At 37.2% G+C, this 16,256-nt stretch overlaps 1 protein-coding gene across 1 annotated transcript in view; it reads left to right on the top strand.

The window, feature by feature from the left end:
* Positions 1-16,256, top strand: part of LRP2 (LDL receptor related protein 2) — a 118,889-nt gene that overhangs the window by 64,927 nt on the left and 37,706 nt on the right. Inside the window, exons 33-45 of the mRNA XM_062005173.1 lie at positions 160-303; positions 1,208-1,317; positions 2,456-2,633; positions 2,971-3,184; positions 3,676-3,915; positions 4,043-4,231; positions 5,129-6,049; positions 6,581-6,746; positions 7,775-7,933; positions 11,327-11,616; positions 12,918-13,121; positions 13,495-13,737; positions 14,798-14,923. Of these exons, the coding sequence (XP_061861157.1) occupies positions 160-303; positions 1,208-1,317; positions 2,456-2,633; positions 2,971-3,184; positions 3,676-3,915; positions 4,043-4,231; positions 5,129-6,049; positions 6,581-6,746; positions 7,775-7,933; positions 11,327-11,616; positions 12,918-13,121; positions 13,495-13,737; positions 14,798-14,923 (3,184 nt within the window). The remainder of the gene's footprint in view (positions 1-159; positions 304-1,207; positions 1,318-2,455; positions 2,634-2,970; positions 3,185-3,675; positions 3,916-4,042; positions 4,232-5,128; positions 6,050-6,580; positions 6,747-7,774; positions 7,934-11,326; positions 11,617-12,917; positions 13,122-13,494; positions 13,738-14,797; positions 14,924-16,256) is intronic.

Below are 16,256 nucleotides of genomic sequence, written 5' to 3'. Positions count from 1 at the left end.
CTAGCAGCTCTTTTTCAAAGGCGGCACACCTGTAGCTCCTCACTACCTAAATCTGGCCACACAAACCCACTACTATAATATAAGTGCTCATGTAGTTGGAATAGAACAGTGTTTTCTACTCTTGATATGTTTTTCACTTTTGTTACCTTTTTTCCCAAGGGTGAAATTCACAGAGTGAGGTCAGATGGAACCAACAGGACAGTTTTTGCTCCAGCAGCTGTTATTGGTGCTCCTTTTGGTCTGGCATTGGACTGGATATCTGCAAACCTGTACTACAGTAACCCAGGGACACAGTCAATTGAGGTAATTAAGAGCAACAACTGGAAAGTAAGAGCCTAGATATTTCACTGCTGTGTATACAGTTTGAAATTAGTATTTTTGTTTTAGTGAAAAACTGAAGTTAGATTTATTTTATAATGCAAACAGTATGTATAAAGATACTTTACAAACTTGATGAGATAAACCTAGCCAAAAAGATTGAAAGCAACATATTCTGGGAATGTTACTTGTGCATAGATTTCTCCTTCCCGCCACCCCAGCTCTCTCCAAGTCATTAGGCTTCTGGTGTTTGACACACTGTAAACTACAGTTACTGTCATTATTACTATTCTCACTTCAAATCGATCATCTGAATGCAGTATGTCTGATAGTAAAGAAATGTTGACATCAAATGCAGTAAGATCCACTCCCAAATACTTTGATATCCTATTATGTAGCTTTCTGGAGACTTTCCTTTATGTGAAGGATCAAATTGCCATTTAGTGTAGGGAAATAGAGGATGAGTGATATATAATACAGTAATGATGGTGAATAAGCCCAGTCATTAATGTCCTTGTCTCAGAATAGAAATACAAACTGTTAAATTAAAAGCCAGCTAATTAAAACGAATGAAATCAAATCAGCTTTTCACCAACTCATTCTGCCTGTAATACCTGCAAGATGTTATGGAAGCTGAAAGATTAACTATTTTATACCTGGGATGCTTAATTGCTAACATAGGCTGGTTTTAACCTGCAAGAAACTAAATCAAGGGATGCATATTAGAGAAGGGAGCCGCTTGCAGTACAAAATGATATGCTTTTTCTTTGTAATATTTGAGAAGGGTCTTCTGCAGTTTCAACCCCTTGTGGATTTAGGTTTCCTTCTTTTAATTTGAAAATACATCATAAGTTCTATATTACATGCTCTGAGTTCAATGTTTGCATAGGTCCTGAAGCTGCATGGTGATGTAAAGTACAGGAAGACACTGATTACCAACGATGGCACCTCTCTGGGAGCTGGCACGCCCATTGGTTTGACAGTTGACCCGGCAAGAGGGTAAATTTCCAAAGTTACTCTTGTCTTTGCACATGAGTATATCCTCTAGATTTTTCTTAATTTTTAGAGTCTTCAGCCTCCATCCTGGATTTTACATGGTTTAGATTTTTTGTGTTTGTACAGAATTTATTTATTCTTTTAAGCCCTAGAAAATGATTGCATGGCTTCAGACATTGTTGTGTAGATGTTCATTCTCCTTAATGCACATCTACTTACACTATAGCATTTTTTAATGAAAAAGCATCTCAGAATACTTTGATTGTAAAAAAAAAATCTCTGAAAAATGAGAACTCAAAGAGAACTTGAGAAGAATGACTTGAGAAGTCATTCTTTATAATGTCTTGTGATGTCTGTCTTGAGGCCTTTCTGTTGTAGCAAGATATTCTACATGGGAGCAATGTCACATGTTAAATAGCATGACAGTAAATACCATATTAGTGCTTTCTCCCCAAAAGAACTGCAGTTTGCTTTTTTTCCAACAGAGTACTCAAAATTTCAATATGATGCTTTTTTTTCCCCTCTTCAATCACAATGTTACATGGAACTGTAAAAGTAATAAGGTGGTTTGGCTGGTGACTTGGCAGGCTTTCAGATGAATTGATGCCTGACTTCTTGCCTCTAGTTGGGAGTCTGGGTTCCATGTGCCCTAGGTGTTCTTCAGCAACTGAGGCCAAACTGTAGCACGTATTTCCCAGAGCCAGATAATGGAACTTTGTTTCATATAGAGTCTTCAAACATGTAGTTTTAATTCAGAATTAAATTCAGAAAATTGGAACCAAACTCATTGCGGAAACCTTGCAGCCACCTGTGAAACATAATTGCTGTTCCCCTGCTTTCCTGCTAATGGTGCTGTGGGATGATACTGGGGAGGTTATGGATTTCTAAAAATAACTTAACAGGCATTGTTCTCTTTTTCTCAAGAGGAACGAAAAATTCCTCTTTTTCAAGAGAACAGAATTTTCCACTTTTTTCCAACAAATTCCCTTTTTCACTGTGAACTGATTTAAAGTGATCTCTGTTCGGCATGTGTCCAAGTATTTGGGTGACAAAGGACATGGATTTGTGCATATGCTGAAGTGACTGGTCCATTGATCTCTTTTACCAGCTTTGCTAACAGATGTGATAATGTGTGTTACAGGAAGCTGTACTGGACAGACCAGGGAACTGACAGTGGAGTCCCAGCAAAGATTGCCAGTGCAAACATGGATGGATCAGGCATACAAACTCTCTTTACTGGCGAACTTGACCATGTAGAATTCATTACCATTGACATTAAGGAACAAAAGTTGTACTGGGCTGTCACAACAACAGGAGTGGTAGGAGATATTTTCTAATAATTGCTTTTTTACCTGTTCATCTGTTTCTGTCTCTGTGGTTCACATGAGTGATTCGGTTACTTTTGTTTACTTGTGTAACTGGGAGTTGTAGGACCCAGCAAAGCCTGAATAACTGCTGTTACTATAAAAAAAGATATGATGAATTTGAATGAAAGCCCCAAAATCATTATTGGCACCATGCTGACAGTTTTCTTCCTGCCTTGTACATAAAGTTCTCATGCATAAAGAGTAGCATATGTTACATTTTAATTTTGTATTGTAACATTGAACTTTTATTATAAGAAATGTAATACTAAACTTTAAACTCATATCTTAGATTGAGAAAGGCAATGTGGATGGTACAAATCGTGTGACTCTGGTGGTTCATCTTTCTCATCCTTGGGGAATTGCTGTGTATGGTACCTTTCTGTACTATACTGATCGAGATTATGAAGTTATTGAGCGAGTTGACAAGTCCACTGGAGCAAACAAAGTAGTACTGAGAGATAATGTCTCGAGACTGAAGTGCCTACGAGTGTATTACAGAGACAGTGAGTATTTCCTAAAGAGATGTTTTTTCAGGATAGCCAACTTATGCAAACTCGAACTTCCTTCAGAGACAGAATGCATGCTCTTTCAAAGGAAATGATTTGATTAAGCTTTCAGGAAAAGCGTCAGAAGCATTTTACCTGGTTTTGTTACAGTGATGTTCCACCATCCTGTTAAAACATTTGTTGGCACATGTACTTTTACTAAAATATTCTTAATGTAATCATGTCTAAATAACAAATAATGATTTTTTTACTTTAAATTTATATATCCTTTTTTTTCCCCTGATTCTTGGCCTCATTGATCTTAGATACCAAGAAACCAGCAGATCCATTGCTAATGCCTATGTGCTAAAATGTCCATGATTAAGTTCTTTATTTTTGTTATCTGATTGTTAATACTATGCAAGTATATGAAATTTGGTTATAAATCTGTGGTAGTTTGTGGTGACACGGTTCAGATTTTTGTGTCTTGCCATGCGTGTCTTTCACAGATTCTGCTGGTTCCTCAAATGGCTGCAGTAATAATGTTGGAGTTTGCCAGCAGCTTTGCCTGCCTGTACCTGGTGGACTTTTCTCCTGTGCCTGTGCTACTGGCTTTCAGCTAAATCCTGACAACAGAACCTGTTCCCCATACAGTTCATTTGTGGTTGTTTCTATGCTTTCTGCAATTAAAGGATTTAGTTTAGAGACATCTGATCACTCTGAAGCCATGGTACCACTGGCAGGAAGAGGTATGTGAATATTATTAGAAGAGTCTCATAATGCCTGTTAGTATGACATTTCTTGCTAGCATAGCACGTTTTAAATAAGTTAGTTTATATCAAAGATAATTCATTATTACTGTTCAAAATATTTCAGGACGAAATGCACTTCACGTGGATGTTCACATGCCTTCTGGTTTCATTTACTGGTGTGACTTCAGTAGCACAATTTCTTCTCAGAATGCAATACGTAAAATCAAACCTGATGGTTCTTATTTTAGAAATGTTGTTACGAATGGAATAGGACGAAATGGGATCCGTGGCATTGCCATTGACTGGGTGGCAGGTAAGCATAGTTGAGTTCTGGAGAATGTTATTCTTTACAGATTGTAAAATGTTTAGACTGAAGTAAATGAATCCCAGTGAATGGCAGTCTTGTGATTTTAACTTGTGTGTCTATGGGCTGATTTTATAACAAGATGAAGTAGTGAATGGCTCTTATGTTTATATGTGTAAAAATTAAAGTTTATCAGAGCAAATGTGTAGAACCTCCTCTCCCAGGATGCTTTCCTATTTGTTTTAGGTCTCCTTGTCTGTACCTTCATAAATAGCTGTTACCCAATGTACTACACTAATGTACCGCATAGTGAAAAATGTGTGCCAGAGTGCACAAAAGTTGTCTGATTGACATTGTTAATAAGAAAAAGGACCCTTTATCTACCCACAGTTTACTGTATACAAATACTATAAATGATAATGAAAAGTGAAGTATAAAGTTCTTCTGTTGAATGATAGGCTTGTTGGGATGAGTTTTAGAATACTCATCTACTATATGCACTTAATTACTGTGCACAGGGCTGGGCCATAATGTGGATTTAATGGTTGTAAAAGGTAAATGGGTAAACATGGAAGGGCAAGCCAGAGGCTTAAATAGAAAAAAAGTAGTACACCTAAATAACAACTATAGTTAAGGCACACTTGATCTTATACCGCCGATTTTCTCTGTGGCAGTCAATGAGGATATAGAAATTAATTGACTATTGTCAGTTGGATTGTCCTCTTTCTAATTCCTCAAAATGCAAGCAAGTACCTTATGCTTCCAACTACAACTTCCAGCGTTTATGGATATTCATTTTATGGTTTAGTATTTTAGCAGCTCATGTTTCTCAGGTGTTGATGCTGTTTATTACCTTTCAGTTTTGTTTTTCTGACTTTTTTTTTTTCATTTATTCTTTGAATACAGGAAATCTTTACTTTACAAATGCATTCTTGACAGAGACTTTTATAGAAGTTTTGCGTTTAAACAGAACTTACCGCCGTGTTCTGCTTAAAACTACCATAGATATGCCAAGGCACATAGTAGTCGACCCAAAAAACAGGTACTTGTTCTGGGCAGATTATGGGCAAAATCCAAAGATTGAACGAGCCTTTCTTGACTGCACCAACAGAACTGTTCTTGTGTCTGAGGGCATTGTCACACCTCGTGGACTGGCCATAGATCACAGCAATGGCTACATTTACTGGGTGGATGATTCCTTAGATATGATTGCAAGAATTCAGCCTGATGGCGGTGATGTTGAAATTGTGCGTTACGGCAGTCGATATCCAACTCCATATGGTATCACCGTCTTTGGAAACTCTATGATCTGGGTGGATCGGAACCTGAAAAAAGTCTTCCAAGCCAGCAAGGAGCCAGGCAATACTGATCAGCCAACAGTAATAAGAGACAACATTAATTGGCTAAGGGATGTTACCATTTATGACAGTCATTTCCAGTCACGTTCACCCCTTGATGTCAACAACAATCCTTGTTTGAACAACAACGGAGGCTGTTCTCATCTGTGTTTTGCCCTGCCTGATGTGCAGACACCCAAATGTGGTTGTGCCTTTGGAACACTAGACAGTGATGGCAAGAGTTGTTCCATTTCAACTGATGATTACCTGATTTTTGCTCTTGAGAATGCCCTCAGAAGTATCCACTTAGATCCTGAAAATCACAGTCCTCCCTTCCGCACAGTCAACGTGTTAAGAACTGCAGTGGCCCTGGATTTTGACAGCATAAACAACCGAATATATTTTACACAAAGTTTTCCTTCAGGGACAGGAAGAATCAGTTATGTTAGCATTTCCTCAGGAATTAGCTCTCCAACAGTAGTTGCATCTGGTAAGTGCACTGAAATATGATACGAAATAATCGGCTGTTGAAGAAAATGGGCTGTAGCACCTAGCACTAGCTCAGCAGGTATTCTTATGCTAATGGTCAAGGTAGACTGTTTAGTTAAGATATCTGATGAAATGCTCCTTTTGACTCTTCTTAGTTTCTTCCTCCTTTGAGGTTCTTATTTCTTCTTGATCACAAAGAAATGGAAATATAAAACTGGTTAAATACTATTATATAGATAAAATTTTGTGTAACAACTTCAAATAATGTACAGTAAATGAATATTATGGAGTGAGGGATGATTCCTGCTACTTGAAGAATAACAACGAGAACTTAGGTCCATGTGAGGAAAAAGCCTTTTTAACCCTGCTGCATACACAGGGCTGCCTGAATCCTAAGTTTTAGTTCTTCCAATTTTTAAATGGTTAAATTTTGTATTGATACCAATGCTATTTCAAAGAGATCTTTGGTGTGACCATGATAAAAGGTAAAGAGTATTGCACTGTCTTGTGTGTTTGCTTGCATGTATCTAAGACCTGGGGACTCCAGATGGCATAGCCTTTGACTGGGTCAACAACAGAGTTTACTACAGTGACTACCTCAATCAGACTATCAGCTCAATGGCTGTGGATGGATCTAACCGCACGGTGATTGCCCGGGTTCCACGACCAAGAGCCATTGTATTAGATCCCTGCAGAGGGTATGTGTTGCACTTAATTTACTTTATTTTGACTACAGGTGCAACTGCAATTTAGACTTTGACAAAGACTGCCAGATACTTCCTGTTCTGAGCCCGAAGTTCCAGCTGTGTGTAACTATCGTAGATCTAACGCATTAGGTCTATGTTTTCTAAACAGATTTCAGCCTCAGAAATTTGGTTTTTTTTCTTCTGAGATTTTCAGAGTGTTTATGAATGTATAGTGCACGAGGCTCCACTTCGGGTGGGAGACAGATACTGGGGTTAAATGAGAATGATGTTCAGAGCAGGTGTTTGTCAGGTAACTAACCAACCTCCATTTCCCTTTTAAAACAGAAAACCAAAGGATATTTGTTGAAATGGAGATATATTAATGCATTCAGGAATTCACTTTGGGGTGTGCTTGGGAAGAGCTTATTGAAGTTTGTTTCATATGGAAAACATGGTTATTGGCAAGCTTCTGTCCCTTTTCATAGAATCACAGAAGGTAGGGATTGGAAGGGACCTTTACAGATCATCTAGTACAACTCCCCTGCCAAAGCAGGTCCACCTAGATGATATTCAAGAATATCATATCATGATAATCAGGTGGTGCTGCCAAGAGATCTATTTAGAATCTTATTTGATCTTTCCCTTTTTCTGGTGTATTTCTTGAGTGCATCAAATATTCCCTGAAGAGAATTAGTTTTTCCTGAGTTCCTGAGAGACTGGCAGGCATTACTATATTATAATGTATTTCTAGTTTCATTACTAATGGTATTGTATTTCAAATGAGAAAATAAGAAAAAGATTTACTGGCTTTACTGAATTCTCATGGGAGCTGCAAAAACTTTTCAAAAGTTCACTGTAGTGATCCCCAGTGGTCCTTGCTAGAAAATCACCTTGCCAATGTGGGCCGAAATAGAGAAAGAAGTTATTTTCTCCTAGTTTTGTAATGCACACGTCAGTAAAGGGAGATCAGAGCAGAGACACCCAGAGCAGATAAAAGCTTTATTTGCTAAAAATACAACTTGTAATCATATTATTATCAGATATATGTACTGGACTGACTGGAGTTCAAATGCAAAGATAGAACGAGCTACACTTGGAGGAAACTTCAGAACACCTATTGTGAGCACTAATTTAGTATGGCCAAATGGGCTTACCCTGGACTATGAAGAACAACAGCTATACTGGGCTGATGCAAATCTGTAAGTATTGATAACACTCTTGTTGATTTACATTTGGTTATTTTTTTAAAATCAATCTACTATTTGTTTTTAATTTTAAAAACTATTTTCAGCATTTCAATGGAAATCAGTACTTTGTATTTTACAACGTTGAGTTACTTAATAGCAATGCAATGTCAAATCTTCATATTGGTGTGTAACTATGATGTGATAAGAAGTTTTGTTATGCCACATTGTAGATTTAGTCTGCAAATTTATGTTCATCTTATGTGTAACTCAAGACTTCTATCAGCATCGTCTCTAAGAAATACAATCCCAGTGCATATTTTACATCATTCATTTCTTGTAATTAATGCCTGTCTGGAATTTGGCATGCTTTTCTTCCTGCTATCAAGCAGAACTCCACTCTTCAATTTATGCCACCAGAATTTCTGATGTCAGCAGGACAATTTAAAAAGATAATGTAGTTTGTGTCTATGCAAATTCATCCATGGTCTCAGGGAAATTACTGCAGCAATCAGCACTGGTTCCATCAGCACAGTAGTTCTTTTGTAAGCTTCTCTTTTGCTGTGACAGAAGAGTGATGCCTGTAGTGTAATAGCTTTTATGGTCTGTGCCTCTGTTGGGTCTTGAGGAGGGCATTCTTACTTGGGTTCATCTGTGTGCAGGAGGATAGGATGTCCTCTATTTTATGGGGAATGCAGGATGTCGAATGAGACATCCTCTTTTATCTTTCAGACTCTAATTAATGAAGGTAGGAGAGCATATGCTTAAACAATATGAAGTCCTCATTATTCTGGCTTATAAGGAGGGCCTTTTCCCCTTTAGAGGGACAGATACCAGCATGGGGTAAAATATGAAGATTCGAAAACTGATGGTGCTCCATTGGCATTGAATGTACAAAGGCAACACAGGGTGATTTGTATATTCTCTTCCATTTTTACTCTTGCTTATTCTTCTCTTGTTAATGCAAGTCTCCTAAAAATGCTATCCTTCTTTCTTTAGAACAGTATTTCTGTGTTTTCATTCTAGACCCTCCTATTGCTTTGCAAGTATTGTGATACCATTGAGCACACATGCAAGATACATCTCAAATAGACAGAATGAATGTGCTAGTTGTACACTGTTCCTTCCCCATATCTTCACAGTTTCTGCATGCAACAAAGTAAGGATCCTTCACCAGACAGCATGCTGACATTTGGGAACTATGTGCAGGACTACGCCTGAGAAGTTCCCTGTGGCATGAAAGGGGAAAACCACCTGAGCCTGTATTGCAGGAGACTTGCATTTGAGTTGCTTTTCTTTTGTGGAAATGCAATTTTATGGAAAATCAACATCCTGCACTTTTCCCACAACTATTCTTTCATATTAAAGCTTTTGCCTTACAAAGTGTCCACATATTATTTTCCTGGAATAATTACTAACATTCTGTTTCTTCTTCTCCTGCTTGTATGAAGTACAGCTTTTTCCTTTCTGCTAGTGATGACAAAGGAGATGAGTTGTTGAACTTGTTGAGAGATTTCTTATCTGTTCATTTTCTCTCGTTTGCCTTTTCCATTCTTGTTCAACCTACACTGATAATTAAATTTTTGGAGACTTAATAAATGATTAAATAACTGGATATTTAAACGTACAGCTGCTTTGAGGTTAGATAAAATAAGTTTAAGTGATTTTTCTATACCGCTAATGCTAAGTTGTCAGAGCATTTCTGTGTTTGTGAGAACTCCTTTGGTGGCTTGAACTGAAGGATGGAGCTTCTGCTTGGAGTCTCCAACAAGAAGGTTTAGCTCTTCTGACTTTACAGGCAAGAGGCATTGGCCATGCAGGATAGGCAGAGAAGCTGTTAGCAGGAAGAGAGTCACCAGGTGTGATGTCTTTAATCCCGCAGCTTCCTTTTCCTTACCCTCCATAGAGCCATTCTGGTATTCTTATTAGCACCTTTCCAGAAGCTTTTGCATGAAAGATGCCACAACCTCTTACAGAATTGTTTTATTCCATTGACATTGTGTAAACACCACTCCCCTTCTTAGGCATTATGCCTAAGTGCTCACACTGTCCTAGCTCTACCTATCTGCTCTTTAGAGATGAATGTTAAGAGCACTGCAACTGAATGATGCTATACTTGAAGGAGCAGCGTCAGCCCCAAGTGTGTTCTTTCTGTCAGTAAGAAGTTGGTAGCCTTGCCATGTGAACATTACAGTGTGACTGAACAGCAAGATACTGGCAGCTGGAGTCGGGGAACAGCCTGGTTAACATGATAATTCTTGTTCTACTGTCTTCAACTTGCTGACAGAACCTCATCTCATTTTCAAAATGTATATCCTGGTGTTTTTCTGTCAAGCTCCTTTTCTTCCTTTTGAATAGCCTCATCTATTACTTATTACTCCTTTTGTTATCCTCATTGCAAATAACTTTTGAACATCCTCCTTTTTCTCTCATACTTTATTCTTGTATGGTCTGCCTATCTCAGACTGAAATCTGTTTGGTAAAAGGAACTTCTGACGTTTATCATTGCTTTATAAATGGTGCTTAGAAAGAATATCCTTTCATGAATAGTGCATGTTGAGTCTCTGACAAGTCTTCTGCTTTCCCACTGACCTTTACTGAAGTGGTCATTAAGGGTGGGAATGGCTGAAGGGGAGTGACAAAGTGGTTGTGCATCAGCAGTGCTGCCTGTGTGAGTCAATAATGGTTCACACACAGCAGAATATATATATCACAGAACTTAGAGTTGAACCCTGATTTTCTAGGGCTCCTTGAAGTCTTGTTGTAATTTTGTTTATGATTGTAAACACTGTTCCTAAGGTAGAAAACTTGAAAGATCAACTAGGAAGAAATGTTTATCATATATCATATATTGGTGGCTATTAGATGTTATGTTATGTATATGGTGGCTATGATGTTATGTATATGGTGGCTATTATATATTAGAACTGGTTTATCCCTTTTGTATTCTTATGTGAGAAATAGCAATGTTTATAGTCTTGTGAACTTGCTTGTATTTCCTGATTTGGATTTGGATCTGCAGAAGATAAAGCTGAAATTAAAACATGTCTCATTTCCTGGGACCCCATTGGTTTTCTCCTGACATTACATCATACCCATTCCAAAAGTGTATTCTGTTATGAAGTTTTGCATTCATTTTAGTTTTTGGTAGCATAGTTGATTAAACATTTCAATCTTCATCCCAATTACAGTACATAATTGTGTCAGTATTACAGAGCTGCTACTTTGCATCACTATTGAAGCCATAGATTGGAAAACCAAAGATTTTTAACTTGTAAGAGCACCCTACACATTGGTACACATTATAGAAAAGGTGGACACTAGTTGCCAGACTAATTAGGGCATGGCTTTATACATAAGTTAAAGGAATTCTTCCTTTTAAGATGTAATAACATCTTTGTTGTTTAGGCAGAAGATTGAGCGATGCACTCTCACTGGTACAAATCGTGAAGTGATTGTTAGCACTGCTCTGCATCCGTTTGCAATGACACTGTTTGATCAGCACATTTATTGGACAGACTGGAACACACGAAGCATTTACCGAGCTAATAAGTATGATGGTTCAGATCAGATTGTAATGATCGCAAATCTTCCACAAAGACCGATGGATATTCATGTCTGGGCAAAAAGTAAGCAGCAGCAATGTACCAACCCTTGCAACCAGTTCAATGGTGGCTGCAGTCACATCTGTGCACCAGGTAAGCTATTATGTTTGATGAGTGTAAGCTATTGGTGTTGCCTGTACTAGACTTCTACTATAACAATTTTAGTCACATGATGACAGCTGAAATATTTGTTAGTGTTCATGAATGTTTAATATTAATTTTATTTGTAAATGCAATCAAAATGACTGCCATTCACGATCATGGTATTTTGCCAGCACACCAGAGGTTTCTGTCTGAGAATCCTCACGAATAAAAATTATGTGTTTCTCTAACTTAAACCAAAACATTACTTTTTGGATTTTTTTTTTCCCCCTCTGGGATGAGACATGAAGTGAACGCTGCAGCATGTGGTTTCTATAGGAATATATGCTAATACACTGTATAGTGAACAGATGTTTCTTACTACATATTTAAAAAATCTTTATGGTCACTGTTTCTTTATCACACGTTATTATGAAGTCTTTCCCTAATGATTAATTTCTAAAATAAATGTTTATACTGCCTCAATCTTAAATGTCAGACAAGTATGAAGAAAATAGCACAGTTTGACTTCTGTCTGTACTGTGGGGCAGATATCCTTTTGAGTCATGTCCTCCAGAAACATGCTCTGTATCATCAGCTGCATACTGGGGCAAGCCCTGAGTGACATATGTGTCCCGTGTCGTATCTCTACTTGTCCGCGTGTAAGGGGAGAGTTGAAGTGCTCCAACAGATCAACAGGCCAGATGGCCAGGAAACCAGAATGGCAGTATACCCCAAAGGGCATACCTGTTGCAGAATTGTTGTGTATTTTAGGAAGTTAAGATCCTTATCTTTGAAAAACTCATTCACTGCTTGCTTTCATTTGTAGCATCTTAAATGCCTTTAAAAATCTCTCTTGCCTGAAAACAACTGAAACTTCTCATTGATTTTTTAGAAAAGCAGTTAGGGTAGGGCAAGGAGTTTTGAAAACCCTGGTTTGATTTCAAGGTACATTTCAACTGGTGTAGTTCTGATATTTGAAAGCATCAGATGCCATCTTGCTGCTACCCAAAAACTATTTGGACAGCAAGCTAATACTAAGATACTCAAGTTCTGGTCTCAGTTCCTCGAGGGAACTCTGAAGTAACTCTTGAGGTTTTTAATGGATTTGCATATGCTTAACTGAGATAAAAATCTGACTAAACACCACACTTCTACCAGTAGATAGATCTTGCAGGAATTGTGAGCATTTTACTGCCTTTTCCACTGCTACAGCTGTGAATGATTTCATAGAACCATATCTAAAGCATCAGTGTTAAGTTTGTTTCATTTTTTGTCTCCTTTTTATTTTTAACTTTCAAACATAAATCTAGGTCCAGCTGGTGCAGAGTGTCAGTGCCCCTCTGAAGGTCACTGGTATTTAGCCAATAACAACAAGCACTGTATTGTGGATAATGGTACCAGGTGTGACACTGGTTTCTTCACATGCCTTAATGGACGATGTATCTCCGAGCGATGGAAATGCGACAATGACAATGATTGTGGTGATGGCAGTGATGAGTTTGAAAGTGTGTGTGGTAAGCATTTAAAATAACTGCATGAGAAAATGATATGTACTCCGTCTTGCCTTTACTGTATTCTCTGTCACTTTTATGGCTTTATGATCATGGATCTTAGGGCTGTAGTTTGGCAGTGGTCCCTTGCTTGCTCACAGACCTGAGGTCTGAACAGCTTTTGATTTGCTTTAGAATCCAAAAGCACTATAGTATTGAATTTTTATAGCCAATTTCTACTTTGTTTAATTCAAATATGTATTTTACTTTTCATGCAGTCCGTTTTGCAGCTGTGTTTGCCCTGGCAGGTAAAAATATTGTGATTGTTACTTTGTCAGAGAACTTAGATTACATTTTATCCACTTTTTAAAATTCTAAAAAAATTTGTTCCCTGCAGCTTTCCATACTTGTCAGCCAACAGCTTTCACCTGTGGGAACGGGCGGTGCGTACCCTATCATTACCGCTGTGATCACTACAATGACTGTGGAGATAATAGTGATGAGGTTGGCTGCTTGTTCCGAACTTGTGACTCCCACACAGAATTTACTTGCAATAATGGAAGGTGTATATCTCTTCAGTATGTCTGCAATGGAGTAAACAACTGTTATGATAATGGCACATCAGATGAGAGAAATTGCCGTAAGTTTATCCTTATTACCTTGTGCCCATTTGAGTCTGACTCTTTAGATGGAAGAAGAGACAAATGTGTTTGTGTGAACAAAATCAGCAAAGAGAAGAGAAGGTTTCCTTATTTACCTTACAGATTTTGCTTTGTGTTGTTTGAAGCAAATAGGATTGTTAAAGGATATTCCAGAGTACACTAAGTTACTATGTACTAACTGTTCCTTTCAATATGCCACAAATGCTAATACAGTCCTTAATGTTAGTTTTGTGAGTAATCCCACGGACTTCAAAAAGATTAGTTCAGATAAATGGGATGCAGAGCATATATTTTTGCACGATTAGCCTGGAGTTTTGACAGTGAGTTTTTACTTTGTGTCATATTATAATTTATAACATGACTTTATGTCATGTTATATCATAAATATATGATTTATGTTTATTCTGTTTAAAATTATGTAACTTGTAGCTCTCAAAAAGTTGCCAGTTACATTTTTTTCCTTAATACGTAAACTATGATTAGTTCAATATTGACTACTATTATAGTTAATAGAACTGTTTATGTCTTTTCATTAAGACTACATTCTTCAGTGGAAAGTTTATATCTGGAGTTAGAGAAATTGCTGAAAATATATTTAGAGATTTTTCTTTCTATTTTTTCTGTGCACACTGATTAATGCTTTTTTAACATATTATTTGTGTCACTTTTTATTATTCACCGTAAAATATGTATATTTGAAATTCCCGGTCTTTTACTCATTTCTAATTGGTCTAATGATTCTTATAGTACCAGCTGGTTGCAAGAACAGACATTATAGTGTGAATCCGTGTCAGTTTACTGACATGCCAAGTACTGGCATGTGTTTCTTTGTGTTTTTGTCAGGATTTTTGTCAATAAAAGCAATTGTCTAATTGTTTCCATATAGAACAAGCAGTATGAGTGCACTTTAGCAAGTGAGCAGCAACAGGAGACTCTTTTAATACTATATTATGTATTTTTCAATGAGATACAGAGTAATGGTATTTAAAAAAAAGCTCTAAAGAACTTTTGTTTTGTTTTTTTCCCATATCCTTAAAGCGGAGCGCACTTGCCAGTCTGGTTTTACAAAATGTCAAAGCACAAATATTTGCATTCCTCGAACTTATTTGTGTGATGGTGATAATGACTGTGGAGATATGAGTGATGAGAGCCCTACTCACTGTGGTAAGTTAATAGGGCCTCTGTTACTCTTTCTGCACTTGGGTAATTCCACTGCTCTTTACCTTTGACAACTCTGATGGTTCTCAAAACATCAGATATGATTATGATACTGATACGTTATGATTATGATACAATATGATACTGAACAGTTACAAGGTATGTGCATTGTATTATTAACTCTCAATTATCTAAATCATACCTTTATCTAATAAAAAAGACCATACTTTTTTTCAGCTTTTTTATACAGCTTTTGAGGAATTATTCCTTTTGCTTGTTCTACTCTGTATCCTTTATGGTTTTACAAGGTAATCAGCACTTAAGTATTATAACGAGGTGGCTTTTTCTGGAACTTTAACATTAGAATATTCTTCCTTCTAAGCAGGTGAAATTGTATACAGTATATGTAATTTTTAGCTTTTCTATGTAGTTACATATGCCTCAGCATAAGATTCATTGTTCATTATAACTTCCAGTTATTGTATAAATGTGTCTAGTTTTCAGTCAGTCTTAATTACAAATGAGCTGATCTTTGCTAGTACAGACATTTGTATTAGTATTTAGGTAGTACTTTTCCCATATAATTTGTTTTATCACTTTATAAAATATAATGGACATTTTCAAAGAAATATTTATTTTTAGTAGTATTATTTTTGTTTTCAATAGTTTTCCTTAAAGTACCTGCCTTGAATTAACTGTGTCACATGACTGCTTCTACCTATGGACCCTGCCATCACAAAAATATGTGGCTAAATATACAGACATAGTGAGTCTTGTACTGCACATGAAAGGTGTTCTTTGTCCTTCTACTGTTTGTGGCCCAGAAGCACTACTGAATTACTGAATTGAGAACTGGTGAAGGGCAGGAAAGAGGGATAGAAAGGGAGAATGGGAGATGAAAGGAGCCCCAAGACTTTCATGAGCAGTGTGTTAATTGCCTCTGATTTCCATCATTAAAGGCATATAGAATACCGAGTTAAAAAAGGCTCGACTGGGTCCTTTTGGTATCTTGAAACCATCAGAGAGTAGAGGAAATTATCAGTAACTACTGAAGAAATTTTAAAACCCAGTGCACATGTGAGGATCAAGAGGCTCAGCAGTGCAGAAGGAATATTTGCAGCATGTTTAGCTGGAGCTGTTCAGAGTTACAGTGTGTTCTTCACTGCCCTTAAGAAAAGATTCCTACCTACAAGTGAAGAAAAATCAGTGAGAGAACAAGAAAAGCATTAGCTACCATGAAATATTATGGTAACCTTTCTGGAGGTTTCCAAACTTGCCTGGACATGATCCTGTCTAACCTGATCAAGGTGAACCTGCTTTAGCAGGACGATTAGACTAG

This window comes from Colius striatus, chromosome 11, assembly GCF_028858725.1.
Source record: "Colius striatus isolate bColStr4 chromosome 11, bColStr4.1.hap1, whole genome shotgun sequence".
Taxonomy (NCBI): Eukaryota; Metazoa; Chordata; class Aves; order Coliiformes; family Coliidae; genus Colius; species Colius striatus.
Note: the sequence above shows the minus strand (reverse complement) of the source record. Positions and strands in the feature narration are given on the sequence as shown.